General features: G+C 41.2%; 1 protein-coding gene across 3 annotated transcripts in view; it reads right to left on the reverse strand.

Moving 5' to 3' along the window:
• LOC127357980 (GON-4-like protein) overlaps nucleotides 1-14,493 on the reverse strand; it is a 29,350-nt gene that overhangs the window by 10,689 nt on the left and 4,168 nt on the right. For 2 of the 3 annotated variants that reach the window (XM_051390703.1, XM_051390702.1), the window contains exons 3-13: nucleotides 14,211-14,443; nucleotides 8,070-8,144; nucleotides 7,906-7,956; nucleotides 7,763-7,816; nucleotides 4,462-4,557; nucleotides 4,222-4,314; nucleotides 3,900-4,058; nucleotides 3,357-3,567; nucleotides 2,309-2,410; nucleotides 221-261; nucleotides 16-131 (exon numbers count right to left, since the gene is read on the reverse strand). In XM_051390703.1, the coding sequence (XP_051246663.1) occupies nucleotides 16-131; nucleotides 221-261; nucleotides 2,309-2,410; nucleotides 3,357-3,567; nucleotides 3,900-4,058; nucleotides 4,222-4,314; nucleotides 4,462-4,557; nucleotides 7,763-7,816; nucleotides 7,906-7,956; nucleotides 8,070-8,144; nucleotides 14,211-14,443 (1,231 nt within the window). Of the gene's footprint in view, nucleotides 1-15; nucleotides 132-220; nucleotides 262-2,308; nucleotides 2,411-3,356; nucleotides 3,568-3,899; nucleotides 4,059-4,221; nucleotides 4,315-4,461; nucleotides 4,558-7,762; nucleotides 7,817-7,905; nucleotides 7,957-8,069; nucleotides 8,145-14,210; nucleotides 14,444-14,493 lie in introns of those variants that run through there. The other variant, XM_051390704.1, reaches the window with a different exon arrangement.

Genomic DNA, 14,493 nt, shown 5'->3' on the forward strand with positions numbered 1-14,493 from the left:
GTGTGTGTTACATACGTATTGTGCTGCTCCTCAGGTGTGTGTGTTTGAACAGTGTGAGTCTCCTCCAGAGCCTCCTCCTCTTCCTCATGGCCTTCATCTTCCACTTCCTGTCCCGCCAGGTCTTCTTTCAGCTGAAACACAAACACCAGCAGTCAGAACGTCCAGGTGAGCTACAGGGAGAGCTGTGATTTGTCGGTCTGTGGTCGTCACTCACACTCACCGTTTCAAACAACTCCTCCATCAGTTCATTCACCTCCTTCTCTGCAGAATGACAACAGCAACAGAAACAACAACATCAACACCAACAACAACACCAACAACAACAACAGCAACAACAACATAAACATCAACATCACATCAACAACATTAACAATATAATACCAACAACAAAAATAACATCAATAACAAAAACACCAACAACATCAACAATGTAAACATCAACAACATAAACAACAAAACACAACAAACAACATCACATCAACATCATTAAGTCATATTTCTCAGATCGTTCGCAGTTTGTACATGTTAACGATGAATCTTCAATAAATACTACAGTTAGTCATGGAGTTCCACAAGGTTCTGTACTTGGACCAGTACTATTTACTTTATATATGTCCCTTTAGGCAACATTATTAGGAATCACTCCATTAACTTTCACTGTTATGCAGATGATACGCAGTTATATCTATCGATCAAGCCCGATGAAATTAATCAATTATCCAAATTACAAACATGTCTTAAGGACATAAAATCCTGGATGACCTGCAATTTTCTGATGTTAAACTCAGAAAAAAACGAAATTCTTGTACTTGGCCCCAAAAACCTTAGAGACTCACTGTCTAAAGATATAGTTACTCTAGATGGCATTAACTTGGCCTCTAGCACCACTGTCAGGAATCTTGGAGTTATCTTTGATCAGGATTTGTCATTTAACTCCCACATAAAGCAGACCTCTAGGACTGCCTTCTTTCATTTACGTAATATTAGAAAAATTAGACACATACTATCACAGACAGATGCAGAAAAACTAATCCATGCATTTGTTACTTCAAGGCTGGATTACTGCAACTCTTTATTATCAGGTTGCCCCAATAAGTCCATTAAAACGCTCCAATTAATTCAGAACACTGCAGCACGAGTACTGACAGGAACTAGAAAAAGAGATCACATCTCTTGTGTACTAACTTCTCTGCACTGGCTCCCTGTAAAAATGTATAATAGATCCTCCTCCTCACCTATAAAGCTCTTCATGGTCAGGCCCCTTCATATCTTAAAGAGCTCATAGTACCCTATTACCCCACTAGAACACTACGTTCTCTGAATGCTGGGCTACTTGTGGTTCCTATAGTCTCTAAAAGTAGAACAGGAGCCAGAGCCTTCAGTTACCAAGCTCCTCTCCTGTGGAACCAGCTTCCAGTTGTGGTTCGGGAGGCAGACACCCTCACCACATTCAAGAGTAGGCTTAAGACATTCCTCTTTGATAAAGCTTATAGTTAGGGCTGGATCAGGTGAGTCCTGAACCATCCCTTAGTTATGCTGCTATAGGCCTAGACTATCGGGGGATTTCCCATGGTGCACTGAGCTCCTCCCTTCCTCTCTCTTTCTGCACTCATTCATGTCCCATTAATGCATGTTACTAACTTCACTTCTTCCCCGGAGTTCTTGTGCTTTCTCGTCTTGCAGGTTCTTATCGATCCTGGTGGAGCCTCCTGCCATGGTCCTGCTAGATTGCCATTGCCAATACTGTTGTTGCTGTGCACCTCTCTGTCTGTCTGTCTGTCTGTCTCTCGCTCTCTCTCTCTCTCTCTCTCTCTCACCCCAACTGGTCGAGACAGACAACCACCCACCTAGAGCCGAAGGGTCTGTTCTAGGTTTCTGCCTTTTAACAGGCAGTTTTTCCTTGCCCTTGTCTCCAAGGTCTTGCTCATGGTGGTACTGTTGGGTCTCTGTAAATAATGTTATAAGGAGTTCGGTCTAGACCTGCTCTATTTGAAAAGTGTCCTGAGATAACTTCTGTTATGAATTGGCGCTATACAAATAAAATTTAATTGAAAATTGAATCATCTACAACATCAACAACAACATAAACATCAACATCACATCAACATCATCAACAACAAAAACACAACATAAACAACAAAAACATTAACAACAAAAACAACATCAACAACATCAACATGAACAACAACATCAACAACATCAACATCAACAGTTTGTCAACCAAACATTTATTGATTTCTTCTTTCATTATAAAATGAAGCCGAAATCTATCGTGTTAATATGTGTCTGTGTGTGTGTGTACACTGACTGGTGATGCGGACAGCCTTGTCATCACGGTAATCCTCCTGGTCAGGTTCATCAATGTCGGCCAGAAAGTTATATTCTGGATCATCTTCATCGTCACACTCCTCTGGTAGAGAGACAGAGAGGACAGACAGAGAGCAAGAGACAGAGAGCGAGAGACAGAGAGCGAGAGAGAGAGAGAGACAGAGACAGAATTCAAACTGGCAAATTACCTGATCACAATAAAATGTCCTAAATTAAGAAAAATGTTGACAATGTACAGACAGAGTGAACACAACCTGGCCATAGAAAAGGGTCACCACAGACAGAACTGGCTACCAGAAGAGGAGAGACTCTGCTCCCAGTGTGACAGAGGACAGGTAGAGACAGAGCTGCACTTTCTAACCTCATGCCCTGAATATAAAATCTTAAGAAAAAAACAATTTGCAAATATTTCCCAAATATACCCCGAATTCGAATTTATATCAGACACACAGAAACTCCCCTACTTACTGGGAGAAATTCCAAAAAGTCAAATTATTGCAGCAAAATATGTCTCCTCATGCCACGAACTGAGGACAACCAGTGGAAACTCAGATAAATGTATAAAATAATTGATTGTTTAAGTTCGTTTTTTCGTTGTTTTTTTAATACACACACACACACACACACACACACAAACACACACACACACACACAGAAACACGTTTACAGTTTTATCTATTTTATTTTAATTTTCATATATTACATTTTTTTTTTAACACACACGCTTAAATATATTATTTTCATTTTCTAACTTTCTTTCACTTTTTTTCTTCTTCTTCGTTATTATTTGCCATTTGAATTGAAGTGAATTGAATTGAATTGAATTGACAGACAGACAGCTGCAACAATTAGTCGATTGTTCTCAATGTGAATATCTTCTGTTTTCTTTCATCCTCTCTGACTGTCTGTGGACATCTGAAGACTTTGGGAAACTCTGATCTAGATTTTATCGACCAAACAACTTTACTTGAGAAAATAATCAATAAGTTAATCAATGATGAAAAGAGATGCAGCCCTAACACACACACCTTCATTGTCCATGTCTGAGGTCATCAGGCCTCTCAGCCAATCAGTCCATTCCCTGTCCTCGTGGGTGGAACTGGAGTCGTACATGTCAGGTGTGATGTCAGGAGCTCGGAGCTCCGCCTCCAGCCGGCCCAGCGGGACATCACGTAATGGACGCTTGGACCTCGTCCGGTACGCCATTAGACCGACCTCGTCCTCTGACTCAGACAGAGGCTGTAAATCAATCAATCAATAATTAATAGTGCAAAATGTCCACCGACTGGTCCTGAAGCGCTACAGACTGGTCCTGAAGCTCTACCGACTGGTCCCAAAGGTCTACCGACCGGTCCTGTAGCTCTACAGACCGCTCCTGAAGCTCTACAGCCCGGTTCTGAAGCTCTACAGCCCGGTTCTGAAGCTCTACAGACCGGTCCTGAAGCTCTACAGACCGGTTCTGAAGCTCTACAGACTGGTCCTGAAGCTCTACAGACCGGTCCTGAAGCTCTACAGACCGGTCCTTAAGCTCTACAGACTGGTAGTGAAGTTGAAAGCTCTAAAGAAGCTACCTGGTAAGGCTCCATACACACAGCCAGCTCCTCCTCCACAGCATGAAGTTTCTCCAGGAAGGTGCTGTCAGTCACTTTAGGGGCCGGGGCTTTTGGAGGAGGGGGAGGTCCCATTGCAACAGACCCCGCCCTCAGGCGCCTGGAGCGGCTCCGAGAAGTCTGAAGGGAGAAATGAACAACGGTTTTATAACCGATTGCAGACTTCAGATTTTAAGTGCTGACTAAAGTTCTGCAGGGAAAATGTGCTGCTGAGACAGGTAACAATATCTCACTGCTGCCTTGTGGATGCAGGAAGTATAATTCTGTGTTAAAGGTGAGTTACCTGCCAGGGGCTACAGCTGTCCTCCTCCATTCTGTTCAGACGACTCCCTCTCGGAGACGAAGCTGTGCTCTCCATGTCGCTCTCCTGGAACGTCTACACACACACACATCCATCAGTAATCAATACATCTACACACACATCTATCAATCAATAATCAATACATCTATACACACACATCCATAATTATTATTCAATGATCAGTATGAAATTGTGCTGCAGCCAATCACAGTGTAGCCTCACATCTTCAGCTGTCTCGTCCTCGTCTTCCTCATCAGGATGGTACTCTTCATCAGAGGAGTCTTCTTCAGCCAGAGGGATGTCCACAAACTGAGGAGCCTCAAACACAAAATCAAAACTGCACGTTTTCAACATGTTTTTATTCATTCTCAGGATGCTTTTATTGTCCCGGGAAAAATGTCCAAAATCAGAACCACCCAGTTAAACTGTTCACTCTGCTGCCGTCTGACAACAGATACAGAAGTTCCGCTGCCGTCTGACAACAGATACAGAAGTATCCGCTGCCTTCTGACAACAGATACAGAAGAATCCGCTGAAATCTGACAACAGATACAGAAAAATCCGCTGAAATCTGACAACAGATACTGAAGAATCCGCTGCAATCTGACAACAGATACTGAAGAATCCGCTGCAATCTGACAACAGATATAGAAGTATCCGCTGCAGCCTGACAACAGCCACCTTTAGTTTAATGTTTAATAGACTCAATTGGCTTCTGTCAGAGTGTAAATAAACCAACTCATTGTTTTAATCACACTCTTGACCTTGTTCTATCATAGGGCATTGATATTGAACATTTAATAGTCTTCCCACATAATCCTTTCTTATCTGACCATTATTTAATAACTTTGAATTCCTACTATTAGATTATAAGCCATTAGGCAAAACTTCCTACAGCAGATGTCTATCTTACAGTGCTGTAGCTAAATTTAAGGAGGAGATTCCTTCAGTGTTTAATTCAATGACATGTCTGAATTTAACAGAGTCCTATAACAACTTTAGTCCCTCCGAAATTGATAATCTTGTTGATAGTGCTGCAGGCTCACTACGAAGAACATTAGATTCTATCGCTCCTATAAAAAGGAAATTATTAAAACAGAGGAAACTAGCACCGTGGTACAACCACCAAACCCACTAATTAAAGCAAAAAGCTAGGAAATCTGAAAGGAAATGGCGCTCTTCCAAATTATCAGTGGCTCTCCAAGTTCAGGAACTTTAACTAATGTAAACTCAGATATATATTTAGACTGTTTTTCTGCTATCGATCTTCATCAGTTAACTTCAATAATTTCTACATTGAAGCCATCAACCTGTCTGTTGGACCCCATCCCAACTAGGCTGCTTAAAGAAGTCGTACCCTTAATTGGCACTTCTTTACTGGATATGATTAATCTTTCTTTATTATCAGGATATGTACCACAGTCCTTTAAAGTAGCTGTAATTAAACCCCTTCTTAAAAACCCCACTCTCGACCCAGGGGTTTTAGCCAATTATAGACCAATTTCTAACCTCCCCTTCCTCTCTAAGATTCTGGAGAAAGTAGTCGCCAAAGAGTTGTGTGACTTTCTACATAACAATAGTTTAATTGAGGATTTTCAGTCAGGATTTATAGTTCATCATAGCACAGAGACAGCTCTGGTTAAAGTTAATAACCAGGGCTTCAGACAATGAACTTGTCTCTATACTTGTATTATTATATCTTAGTGCTGCATTTGACACCATTGACCATAATATTCTTTTACAGAGACTTGAGCATCAAATTGGCATTTAAGGAACCGCACTAAGCTGGTTTAAGTCATATTTATCAGACGGTTCGCAGTTTGTACACGTTAACGATGAATCTTCAATAAATACCACAGTTAGTCATGGAATTCCACAAGGTTCTGTACTCTGACTAATACTATTTGCTTTATATATGCTCCCTTTAGGCAAAATTATTAGGAATCACTCCATTAACTTTCACTGTTATGCAGATGATACGCAGTTATATCTATCAATCAAGCCCGATGAAATTAATCAATTATCTAAATTACAAATATGTCCTAAGGACATAAAATCCTGGATGAGCTGCAATTTTCTGATGTTAAATCTTGTACTTGGCCCCAAAAATCTTAGAGACTCCCTGTCTAAAGATATAGTTACTCTAGATGGCATTACCTTGGCCTCTAGCACCACTGTCAGGAATCTTGGAGTTATCTTTGATCAGGATTTGTCATTTTATCCCCACATGAAGCAGACCTCTAGGACTGCCTTCTTTCATTTACGTAATATTACAAAAATTAGACACATCCTACCACAGACAGATGCATAAAAACTAATCCATGCATTTGTTACTTCTAGGCTGGATTACTGCAACTCTTTATTATCAGGTTGCCCCAATAAGTCCATTAAAACGCTCCAATTAATTTAAAACGCTGCAGCACGAGTACTGACAGGAACTAGAAAAAGAGATCACATCTCTTGTGTACTAACTTCTCTGCACTGGCTCCCTGTAAAAATGTATAATAGAATTTAAAATCCTCCTCCTCACCTATAAAGCTCTTCATGGTCAGGCCCCTTCATATCTTAAAGAGCTCATAGTACCCTATTACCCCTCTAGAACACTACGTTCTCTGAATGCTGGGAGCCAGAGCCTTCAGTTACCAAGCTCCTCTCCTGTGGAATCAGCTTCCAGTTGTGGTTCGGGAGGCAGACACCCTTTCCACATTCAAGAGTAGGCTTAAGACATTCCTCTTTGATAAAGCTTATAGTTAGGGCTGGATCAGGTGAGTCCTGAACCATCCCTTAGTTATGCTGCTATAGGCCTAGACTATCGGGGGATTTCCCATGGTGCACTGAGCTCCTCCCTTCCTCTCTCTTTCTGCACTCATTCATGTCCCTTTAATGCATGTTACTAACTTCACTTCTTCCCCGGAGTTCTTGTGCTTTCTCGTCTCGCAGGTTCTTATTGATCCTGGTGGAGCCTCCTGCCATGGTCCTGCTAGATTGCCATTGCCAATACTGTTGTTGCTGTGCACCTGTCTGTTTGTCTCTCTCTCTCACCCCAACTGGTCGAGACAGACGACCACCCACCTAGAGCTGAAGGATCTATCCTAGGTTTCTGCCTTTTAACAGGCAGTTTTTTCTTGCCCTTGTCGCCAAGTGCTTGCTCACGGTGGTACTGTTGGGTTTCTGTAAATAATGCTATAAAGAGTTCTCTATTTGAAAAGTGTCCTGAGATAACTTCTGTTATGAATTGGCGCTATACAAATATAATTGAATTGAATTTAGTTCTGCAGTTAGAGTGGGGGATGGATAAAAGGCTGAGATTTGAGGAGCGAAGTGGCCGAAGAGTGGAATGAGGAATGCGGAGATCTAAAACATAACTGGGGGCAAGGTCATGAAGGTCTACAGCGTGTAGTCATTGTGGAGGCCTGTGTGGTAGCGTGGTAAATAAAGGAACCCTGATGTTTAAATAAAAACATTTTTCAATGTTAATAAAACTTTCTGTCTGCTGTACAGCTGTCTGAACTTTGACCTTTACCTTGTTAACATCACTGGTCTTCTTGATGGGTGAAATGTTCCAGGCTGGAATCACCTGACAGGAAACACGAAGAGGACAGGTGAGGTGACAGATCAATATACAATATAAATACAGGCAGACAGACAGAGACAGACAGGTCTCACCACTCCTTTCTCTACCACTTCTTTGAACTTGGATCGAGTCATTTTGGGCTCCTGCAGGAAACAAACAGTCACATTAAGAATTAATTAACAGCGATATCATTAACATATTGATCCATATCCATAGATAGCTCCCACCAGGTGTTCTGATTGGACAACAGACTCACAAATGGAGGGACGGCCTCGGTCTCGTTGATGGCGGCTTTCATCATGGCCACCACATGTTCGTTGGTGATCACTTCCTGTAGGTCATCAGTCAATTAATAACACTGTAAATATAGATTATTGTATTCTGTATAGATTATGTGTAGATTATTGTATTCTGTATAGATTTTTGTATTATGTACAGATTATGTATAGATTATTGTATTCTGTATAGATTATGTATTCTGTATAGATTATTGTATTCTGTATAGATTATGTATTCTGTATAGATTATTGTATTCTGTATAGATTATGGTATTCTGTATAGATTATGTATTATGTATAGATTATTGTATTCTGTATAGATTATTGTATTCTGTATAGATTATGTATTCTGTATAGATTATTGTATTCTGTATAGATTATGGTAATCTGTATAGATTATGTATTATGTATAGATTATTGTATTCTGTATAGATTATTGTATTCTGTATAGATTATGTATTATGTACCAGATCATGTATAGATTATTGTATTCTGTATAGATTTTTGTATTCTGCATAGATTATCCATTATGTATAGATAATGTATTCTGTATAGGGTTATGAGTGCGCATGCGCGAAAGCTGCATGCTGCCTGTTACGTTGCTCCAGCCTTTGAGTTCGCTTTTTTTAACTTTTTTAACTTTTATTCTCTTTAGTTTGTTCTTGTTTCTTCACTGTAACTCTGTGAAGTTCTGTCCTCTCTAACGAGGTAATTTTCAGAGAGTTTTCGTGCTTTTCTTCGTGTTGTTTTTATTATGCCGCTTCCACCGGGACACGCTGCCTTTGTTTACTCCGGAGAACAGCTGATCGCACTAATGCCGGCCGGCGTAGTGGCCAGACCAGCTGAAATACCACCTGAACTCTGGAGGAAAACACACGAGGTTGCAGAGGAGGGAAGCAACGTCGGGGGATGAAAGGAGGGTCGAGACGGGACGGGCTTATGGAGAGGAGAAGATTTAAGCTGTGTCTCCCCGTACGGTCCCTTAGCAACAAAATGGATGAGCTAACAGCTCTGACGCTGAGCCACCCGGAGTACCGGGAGTGCAGTCTGATGTGTTTCACAGAGACATGGCTGCACAGGGACATTACAGACCAGATCGTCTCCGTGGATGGCTTCCACACCGTCCAGGCGGACCGGGATACCGAGAGCGGTAAGCGGAAAGGAGGGGGGCTTGCCATTCTAGTAAACAGCAGATGGTGTAACCCGGGTCATATCACCATTAAAGAACAGCTCTGTAGCCCGGATGTTGAACTGCTGGCCGTTGGACTTCCCCCGTCCATACCATCTGCCTAAAGAGATCCCGCACGTCATCATTGCTGTCCTGTACATCCCTCCCTCTGCAAACCCAACATCTGCCTGCAGCATCATACACACCACCATCTCCAAACTACAGACTCAACACCCCAGTGCCCTCATCATCATGTCGGGAGACTTCAACCACGTCACCATGGATAGAGTTCTGCCGACCTTCAAACAATATGTGAGCTGTCCTACCAGAGAGGAGAGGACCCTGGACCTGATGTATTGCTTACATTAATCTCCTCTTCTCTCCCCCCTCTGGGCAGGTCAGATCACAACCTGGTTCACCTCAAACCCTGCTATGTGCCTCTGGTGAAGAGGAAGCCTACGACCACAAGGACTGTGAGGAGGTGGTCGGTGGAGGCTTATGAGACACTGCAGGCCTGCTTTGAAGTGTCTGACTGGCCTGCACTCTGTGAGCCCCACGGGGAGGACATTGATGGGCTCACAGAGTGCATCACGGACTACATCAACTTCTGTGTGGACTGCAATGTCGCAGCTTGGACTGTAACCTGTTATGCCAACAATAAACCTTGGATCACTAAGGATATTAAGGCCATCCTGAATGAAAAGAAGAGGGCGTTCAGAGATGGCAACCGTGATGAGGTGAGGAGAGTGCAGGGGGTACTCAAACTTAAAATCAGGGAGGCAAAAGACAAGTATAGGAGAAAGCTGGAGAATAAACTCCAGCGAAACAACATGAGGGATGTGTGGAGTGGCATGAGAACCATCACTGGGTTCCAGAAGACTGGTGGCATGGGGTTGAAGGGCCATGTCGACCGGGCCAATGAACTGAACCTTCTTCAATAGGTTTGATACTGCGGCCCATCCCCCACAAGTCTCTGCTGCTGGCTACTCAACAACTGCCACTTTATCTCCCCCTACTCCTCCTCCTTACAGAACCCTTGTCTGCTCCTCACCACCTCAATTCACACCCACCTACTCCACCCCTCCCCCCTGCTCTACATCATGTCCTCCACAACCTGAGGACCTCCCCCCTCCCCCCACTGTCACCTCTACAGTGCCCTTCACGCCTGACCTGATGAGAAGACAGCTGAAAAGACTCCACTCCGGCAAAGCTGCAGGCCCTGATGGTGTATTTCCCAGGGTGCTTAAAGTCTGTGCCCCCCAGCTGTGTGGAGTACTTAGCCAAGTCTTCAGCCTGAGCCTGCACCTCCAGAGGGTCCCTGTGCTGTGGAAGACGTCCTGCCTCGTTCCTGTGCCAAAGACGCATCCCAGCGGCCCTCTGAACTACAGACCGGTGGCTCTGACGTCCCACATTATGAAGACCCTGGAGAGGCTTGTCTTGGAGCAGCTAAGGCCTATGGTCAGGCGCTTCACCGATCCACTGCAGTTCGCCTACCAGCCCTGCCTGGGAGTTGAGGACGGCATCATCTACCTGCTGTACAGAGTCTACACTCATGTGGATAAGCTGGCGAGCACTGTGAGAGTCATGTTCTTTGATTTCTCCAGTGCTTTCAATACCATCCGTCCGGCTCTACTGGGTGAGAAGATGGCTGCGATGCAGGTGGAGGCCCCCATCGTGTCCTGGTTTGTTGATTACCTGATGGGCAGACCACAGTACATACGTCTACAGAACTGTGTATCTAACAGGGTGGTCAGCAACACTGGGGCCCCACAGGGGACTGTCCTCTCTCCCTTCCTCTTCACCCTCTTCACCTCAGACTTCAACTATTGCACTGAGTCCTGCCACCTTCAGAAGTTTTCTGATGACTCAGCAATAGTTGGCTGCATAGATAAGGGTGATGACAATGAATACAGGACTGTGGTGGGCAACTTTGTCACTTGGACTGAGCTGAATCATCTGCAGCTCAATGTGACAAAGACAAAGGAGCTCATAGTGGATCTGAGGAGGGCAAAAACACTTGTGACCCCTGTTTCCATCCAGGGGGTCCCTGTGTACACTGTGGAGGAGTATAAGTACCTGGGGGTGTACTTTAATAATAAGCTGGACTGGACTAGAAACACTGAGGCTGTCTACAAAAAGGGCCAAAGCCGACTCTTTTTCCTAAGGAGGCTGAGGTCCTTTAACATCTGCCGGACAATGCTGAGGATGTTCTATGAGTCTGTTGTGGCCAGTACGATCTTCTTCGCTGTCACATGCTGGGGCAGTGGGCTGAGGGTCGCAGACAACAACAGACTAAGCAAACTGATCAGGAGGGCCGGTGATGTCGTAGGGGAGGAGCTGGACACTCTGACGACCATGGCAGAGAGGAGGATGCTGTCCAGGCTTCAGTCCATCTTGAACAATGTCTCACACCCTCTCTATGACACACTGGCCCAGCAGAGGAGCACCTTCAGCAGAAGACTCCTCTCACCCAGATGCACCACAGAGCGCCACAGGAAATCATTCCTGCCTGTGGTCATCAATCTCTGCAACGCCTCCCTCAGAGAGTCAGACACCCCTCCTCTGTAATTCTGACTCAAAACATAGACAATCATTCTTTTGCACTTTTTGCACATTAATACTGTACATTTGATCTTATATATATATATATATTTATATTTTTTGTGCTGAATGTTGTGTATATATATATGTTGTTCGTATAATATGTCGTTTGTATATCTGGAGTGTTGTAACGAAAATAATTTCCCCCTGGGATTATTAAAGTATTTCTGATTCTGATTGATAGACTATGTGTAGATTACTGTATTCTGTATAGATTATTGTATTCTGTATAGATTATGTATAGATTATTGTATTCTGTATAGATTAGTGTATTCTGTATAGATTCTGTATAGATTATTGTATTCCACATAGATTATTGTATTCTGTATAGATTATTGTATTCTGTACATATTATTGTGTTCTGTATAGATTATGTATTCTGTACAGATTATTGTATTCTGTATAGATTCTGTATAGATTATTGTATTCTGTATAGATAATGTATAATTATTGTATTCTGTATAGATTCTGTATAGATTATTGTATTCTGTATAGATAATGTATAATTATTGTATTCTGTATAGATTCTGTATAGATTATTGTATTCTGTATAGATTATTGTATTGATAATGTATAGATTATTGTATTCTGTATAGAATATGTATAGATTATTGTATTCTGTATAGATTCTGTATAGATTATTGTATTCTGTATAGATTAGTGTATTCTGTATAGAGTATGTATAGATCATTGTATTCTGTATAGATTCTGTATAGATTATTGTATTCTGTATAAATTAGTGTATTCTGTATAGATTAGTGTATTCTGTATAGATTATGTATAGATTATTGTATTCTGTATAGATTATTGTATTGATTATGTATTCTGTATAGTTTATGTATTCTGTATGGATTATTGTATTCTGTATGGATTATTGTACTCTGTATGGATTATGTGTAGATTATTGTATTCTGTATAGATTCTTTATAGATTATTGTATTCTGTACAGATTATTGTATTCTGTGTAGATTATTGTACCTAGATTATGGTATTCTGTGCAGATTATTGTATTCTGTATAGATTTTGTATAGATTATTGTATTCTGTACAGATTAGTGTATTCTGTGTAGATTATGTATAGATTATTGTATTCTGTATAGATAATGTATAATTATTGTATTCTGTATAGATTCTGTATAGATTATTGTATTCTGTATAGATTAGTGTATTCATAATGTATAGATTAGTGTATTCTGTATAGATTATGTATAGATTATTGTATTCTGTATAGATTCTGTAAGATTAGTGTATTCTGTATAGATTATTGTATTCTGTATAGATTAGTGTATTCTGTATAGAGTATGTATAAATTATTTGTATAGATTCTGTATAGATTATTGTATTCTGTATAAATTAGGGTATTCTGTATAGATTAGTGTATTCTGTATAGATTATGTATAGATTATTGTATTCTGTATAGATTATTGTATTGATTATGTATTCTGTATAGTTTATGTATTCTGTATGGATTATTGTATTCTGTATGGATTATTGTACTCTGTATGGATTATGTGTAGATTATTGTATTCTGTATAGATTCTTTATAGATTATTGTATTCTGTACAGATTATTGTATTCTGTGTAGATTATGTATAGATTATTGTATTCTGTACAGATTATTGTATTCTGTATATATTTTGTATAGATTATTGTATTCTGTATAGATTAGTGTATTCTGTATAGATTATGTATAGATTATTGTATTCTGTATAGATTATTGTATTCTGTATAGATTATTGTATTGATTATGTATTCTGTATAGATTATGTATTCTGTATGGATTATCATATTCTGTATATTCTGGGGCGGATCTGGGGGGGGGGGGGGGGGGGGTTTTTTTTTTTTTTGGGGGGTTGGGTTTTGGTCCCTTGTTTCCCCCTTTACATTTTTAAGTATCCTTGAGCAAGATACTGAACCCCAAATTGCTTCCAGTGCTGTGCATCAGTGTTTGAATGTGTATGAAAGGGTGAATGTGGCACGTAGTGTAAAAGCGCTTTGAGTGGTCGGAAGACTAGAAAGGCGCTATACAAGTACAGGTCCATTTACCATTTGTATTCTGTATGGATTATTGTATTCTGTATGGATTATTGTATTCTGTATGGATTATTGTATTCTGTATGGATTATTGTATTCTGTTTGTATTCTGTATGGATTATTGTATTCTGTATGGATTATTGTATTCTGTTTGTATTCTGTATGGATTATTGTATTCTGTATGGATTATTATATTCTGTATGGATTATTGTATTCTGTACGGATTATTATATTCTGTATATTGTATTCTGTATAGATTATTGTATTGGTTCAGGTCATTGTTAACGGATTGTGATTGGCTGTGTGAATGAACTCACGTGGATGATGTTTCTGACATTCACTGTGGTCAGGTTGTGCTGTTTGGATTTTGTTTCCAGTGATTGGTCCAGCCGTCTGTCAATCTCCAGCTCTACCCCTGCTGCCGCCTCCTCCTCCTCCTCCTCCTCCTCCTCGCTCTCTGAGGCTCCGCCCCCCTCCTCATCTGTCCGCCTCCTCTTCTTCTTCCTCACTGCTCTCCTCCTCACTGCCTTCACCTCCACCTGACTGTCCTCTGACAGACAGACAGACAGATTAAATACCTTCACACACCTCAGACTCACC

Source organism: Dicentrarchus labrax, unplaced genomic scaffold (genome assembly GCF_905237075.1).
Source record: "Dicentrarchus labrax unplaced genomic scaffold, dlabrax2021, whole genome shotgun sequence".
Classification (NCBI taxonomy): Eukaryota; Metazoa; Chordata; class Actinopteri; family Moronidae; genus Dicentrarchus; species Dicentrarchus labrax.